The sequence below is a fragment of the Vespula pensylvanica genome, chromosome 9, assembly GCF_014466175.1.
Source record: "Vespula pensylvanica isolate Volc-1 chromosome 9, ASM1446617v1, whole genome shotgun sequence".
NCBI classification, from domain to species: Eukaryota; Metazoa; Arthropoda; class Insecta; order Hymenoptera; family Vespidae; genus Vespula; species Vespula pensylvanica.
This window is the reverse complement of record NC_057693.1, coordinates 4,003,472-4,008,253: the sequence shown is the minus strand read 5'-3', so window position 1 is coordinate 4,008,253 and position 4,782 is coordinate 4,003,472. Positions and strand designations below refer to the sequence as shown.

The 4,782-nt window shown below is 39.6% G+C and overlaps 1 protein-coding gene across 1 annotated transcript; it reads right to left on the bottom strand.

Annotated features, from left to right (window-relative positions):
* Positions 1 to 209: 209 nt before the first annotated feature.
* On the bottom strand, positions 210 to 2,778 carry LOC122631800 (transcription factor sox-3-like). Its single transcript, XM_043817901.1, has 2 exons — positions 2,168 to 2,778; positions 210 to 2,070 (listed from the first exon to the last, which is right to left on the bottom strand). The coding sequence occupies exon 2, from the start codon at positions 1,928 to 1,930 to the stop codon at positions 941 to 943; it is 990 nt and encodes a 329-aa protein (XP_043673836.1). The 5' UTR covers positions 1,931 to 2,070; positions 2,168 to 2,778; the 3' UTR covers positions 210 to 940.
* Positions 2,779 to 4,782: the final 2,004 nt, after the last annotated feature.

Genomic DNA, 4,782 nt, shown 5'->3' with positions numbered 1-4,782 from the left:
TTTTTTCTTTTTATTTTATATTGAAAATAAATTTCCTTCATAATTATGTTACATATCATTTATTCAGGTGTGACAAAAGTTCATATGGTAATGGTAAATAATTTACTAAAAAATTATTATTTTTTATTAATTATAAATTAAATTACAAAAAAACAATATACATGTATAAATTTACTAATAAAAAATACAATATATCTATATATATATATATATATATATATATACACAAATTTTTTAAGTTCCATTAGTTTTTATTTCGCGAAACATTAATCACTTTGGAGAATGAACGGTTCATATAATCATATATGTACATATATATCGTAAATGAGTGAACAAATTGATTGATAAAAAATCGTCGAATTCAATAGATCCCACAAGAATGGTTCTCATAGTAGATCTATCGAATTGGTTATCAGTTTTACATGTTATTTACACAATTGTAATTAAAACTATATAACTAACGACGAAAATCACGTTGTTTGTAAAAATCTTGACTAGCCAATCTTTTATTACTTTCTAAAGATCACTGGGAACAATAATGAAATTCAGCGAACGATTAAAAAGTAAATGCAATGAGAACAAAAATAATTCGATCTTTCAAACTTCGCCAAAATAAAACGACCGCGTTCTTAATACAAGTATATAATTATGATTATTCGGAAAATATAAATGTTGTCAGACGCAGGATAGCAGGATACAGATTGAAGAGGGAAAAAGAATGAACAAGATAGAAGTAAAAAAGGAATCGTTAAAAACCCCGCCTGAATGACTGTTTACTCTTCAGCATAGCGATTATGCTAATTAAATTATTCGCGTCGTAGATAGGTTTCCTCTTGAGATTGAAAGAGAACCAGGGCTGTCGACGAAGAATACACGTGATCAAATATCATTTAAAGTAATCATTCGCTGTGTCGATTAAAAGAGGAGGCTTGGAAAAAGATTAAAAAATGACGGAGACCGGTCTACGATGTTGATCGAGATCAAGGCTCGGCGTAGTCGTGGGTGTTACGAGTTGTTGATGACTGTGTTGTGTGGACGGCACTGGAGGTGATCTTGGACTGCTTCCGGGACTGCTGGTCGTCGTGACGATACTTCCAGTTCCGTTAGATGAAGTCGATGGAAATACGAGGGATGGATGCGTTGATTGACTTGATCCCGGTGGCGCGTGATGACCACTTGAGAATAAAGGCCCAAGATGAGTCGAGGGGGTGTGATAAGTTTTTATAGGTGATGCTGCCGTGGAATACAATCCAGAATAGAAGCTACTGACAACTGCCGCAGCGGAGGCTGCACTGTTACTGGTCGCTTCCGCAGCTGCGGCTGCCGCACAGTTCGAACTCGAGGCACTTGATGCACCACCGCTAGCAACGAGCTTGCTCAAATGAACGGCATCGAAGGCAGATCCAAAATACGGTGACAAAGGTGGATAGTCAAGCGGATGTGGATGATGATGATGATGATGATGAGAAACCGGAGCTGTTGGTGCAGCAAAATATGGTGGAAGAGGAAAACTTGGAAACCCCCCAGGATTCATGGAACCTGGTTTACCAGAAACTACTGATACCGGTACCTTTGGCTTTCTTCGTGGTCGATATTTGTAATCTGGATGTTCTTTCATATGCATAGCACGTAATCGTTTGGCTTCGTCAATGAACGGCCGTTTTTCCGCATCTGAAAGAAGTTTCCACTCCGCACCGAGACGCTTCGATATTTCTGAATTATGCATTTTCGGATTATCCAAAGCAATTTTCTTTCGTTGTATTCTCGACCATACCATAAACGCGTTCATCGGTCTCTTTATATGCTGTTCTTGCGCTGTTACGACGCTCTGTTGTGCGCTCGCGCCCATTTCTTGATTCACATGGTGCACCGAGTGTAAGTCCATACCCGAGAGGAATCCATAACTCGGGTGTTGATGAGTGCTCATCATAATTGCTTCCGTGATGGAAATTCTAATTCACTCTTCGAGTATTCTTTAATTTTACCCTTCTTTTTTTTTCTTTTATCAATCACTGATATTAGTCTTTTTTTTTTTAATACACTACACAAATAGAAAGAAAAAATATATACCTATAATCATACAATAACATAGATATGTGAAATTTGTTATATAAATTCACTTCACGATCCATACAATCTATAATCAATTTTTTCTTTCACTTCTTACGTTTTCTTTCTTTCTTTTACCCTGTGTCTTTTTGTTTTTGTGTTCCTTTTTTTCTTTTTGTGTAGAAGAAAACACGGACAGTATTCGAACGTTCCCGAAAGAAGTACCGATGTCGACTGAACGTAGAAACAGCCTGCCACGAGACATCTTTTATCTTCGTCCCTCTCTCTCAATCGTTCTTTCTCTCTCTTTCTCCAGTCGTTCTCTCTCTCTTTCTCTCTCTCTCCCCCTTCTCGCACTGTCTCTCCCTCTTTCCCTACATACCTTTTCGAGGGCGGAACCTTTCGAACGTTGGTTCGTACGGCCAGCCCACGAACCACCCTCTTCATCCCATTCGTCGAGGCGTTCTTCCTCCGCACGCGTGCCTTTTCTCTCTACCTCTCCCCGACAAACACTCTTTTACCCCGAGCAAGATTCGCAACCCCATCCGCTTGTAGGGCCGTTCCAAGAGGTGGAGGAGGGCTGCCTCCGAGACCACGAGCTGCAATTATTATTATCGATTACCTCGATACGACCAAGTACAAATAGCGTATAGACCAGCCGTTATCGACTGGCACCGTTCGCCTAGCAGCGGAGGAACACCGCGACGTGATATCGCGCGATAATTGGTCACGCTCCTCTCCCACCCTTTCGACACCTCAGCACCCTCCTAGCCCTTAGGATACTACTGCTACGAGTCTCTACTTTGGTTTCTGCTAGCAACGATTAAGTTCTTCCCTTCTCTCTTTCTCTTTCTTTCTTTCTTTCTTCCTTCTCTCTCTCTCTCTCTCTCTCTCTCTCTCTCTCTTTTTCTCTCTCTCTCACGTTCAACACTTTATTTGTTCTGAACTCGATCCATTAAATAACAGATCTGTTACATGATGATCATTCAGTAGTACCTTGTCAAAGTGCTGGATCACCTAGTTTCAAGCTAAGATCGATAAAGAAAAAAGGGACAGATGGGCGAGGAGGAGAGGATGGAAGGAAGAGAAGGAGGAGGAGAAAGACGAGAGAAAGAAAAGGAAGAAAAAGAAGGAAAAAGCAAAAAAGAGAGAAGACCGTTTATCGAGCTTACGAAGCTTTCTCTAGCAAGAAGCTTTTTAGCTCGTTCGAGTAATCAATCAGGGTCTATCGCGAGAGTTCGTATCTCGGCTGGCTCGCCTCTCCCCGGTTCTTTCGTAAAAACAATAGCCGTCGAAATCTGCCGTTTGCCTTCCTATGGGAAATCTGACGAACAATGGGGAGAAAAAATCTCTCGACGACAGGCACTTGGATTAGAATGAAAAGCAACAGCGGCGAAAGGAACGAGAGGAACGTTGCCCCTTTCCCCAATCTCGGCCCTCCGCACGCCCTTCGACGTCCCTAAGGACGTTCGGCAATACGACCGAATAAAGATTTTCTCTCTCTCTCTCTCTCTCTCTCTCTCTCTTTTTCTTTCTCTCTTTCTCTATCTCTCTCTTCGTCCACGAACTGTATTAGTCGTTTGCGCGTAGTCGTACACGCCGCGCCCTTAGGAAAGCTTCTCCTACCCTTTTCAAATAAATTGCGATCCGTTCGATCCATCCGGGCGTGCGCTCGCATTTAGAAGTATTTAGAGGTATTTAGAGTCTCTGCCAATATCTCTAATGCCCTAGTAAAAACGATTGTATTCGACGAAGAAAGAGAGAAAGAGAGATAGAGATAAATGGAGAGAGAGAGAGAGAGAGAGAGAGAGAGAGAGAGAAAGAAGGAAAGAAAGGAAGACAGAGAAAGAGGGGGTGGAAGAGAGAGAGAAAGGTGTTTCAAAAGATTCATGGGCCACTCGAACGGCATTATACGAAGCGCAGCAGGCATTTTGAAGATTTCTTGAATCGTCTTAGAATCAAATCGAAGGTTCAAAAGTATTCCCGACTTTCAGTGTCGTTAGCCGTTTATCCGGCAAGCTTTAGATCGATCCGTGTTTTCTGACAAATGAAGAAAAAGTAGAGAGAAAAAAAGGAACAAAAAACACCGATTTCGAATAAAAAGGGATAAGCTACGTGATTACGAGAACACGAAAACAATATGAAAGAACTATAAAAAGAGGAAGCATAAGAAAAGAAGAAGAAGAAAGAGATGATGATGATGAAGAAAAAGGATATTCAAAAAAATCGAGAAGAAAAGAGGGATGAAAAACGAAAGAGGGGTAAAACGAAGAAAAAACGATTCTTCGACGATAAAAAATAATCGAACGCGATCGCCATTCCGACGGTGTTTGTCGAATAAGTTTACGTAAACGCATTCGCAAATCCTATCTTTTCTACGCTTTTATTATTATTATTATTATTTTTATTGTTGATATTGTTGTTACTGTTGTATATTGTTCACATAGCTATAATGAAGATACATTATAAAATAATACATTCCAAAATCGATTTCGATGACATTTTCGATTTCGAAGATATCGAAGGATTTCAAATTCGACAGACATTTTTAGAATTTCTTATTAGAAGAAACGAAAAGAGAAAAAGAGAGAAGATCTATAAGTTATAAGTTCAGTACTTATATTATCTTAAATCTCACGCATCTTTTGGAAAAATATTCTAACGATGTGTTCAGCGATCTAAACAAAAAAAAAAAAAAAAGAAAAGAAAAAACAAAAAGCAAAAAGAAAGAGA

Excerpts from the sequence above, each read along its gene's own strand:
- LOC122631800 (XM_043817901.1), bottom strand. The coding sequence starts at position 1,930 with ATGATGAGCACTCATCAACACCCGAGTTATGGATTCCTCTCGGGTATG.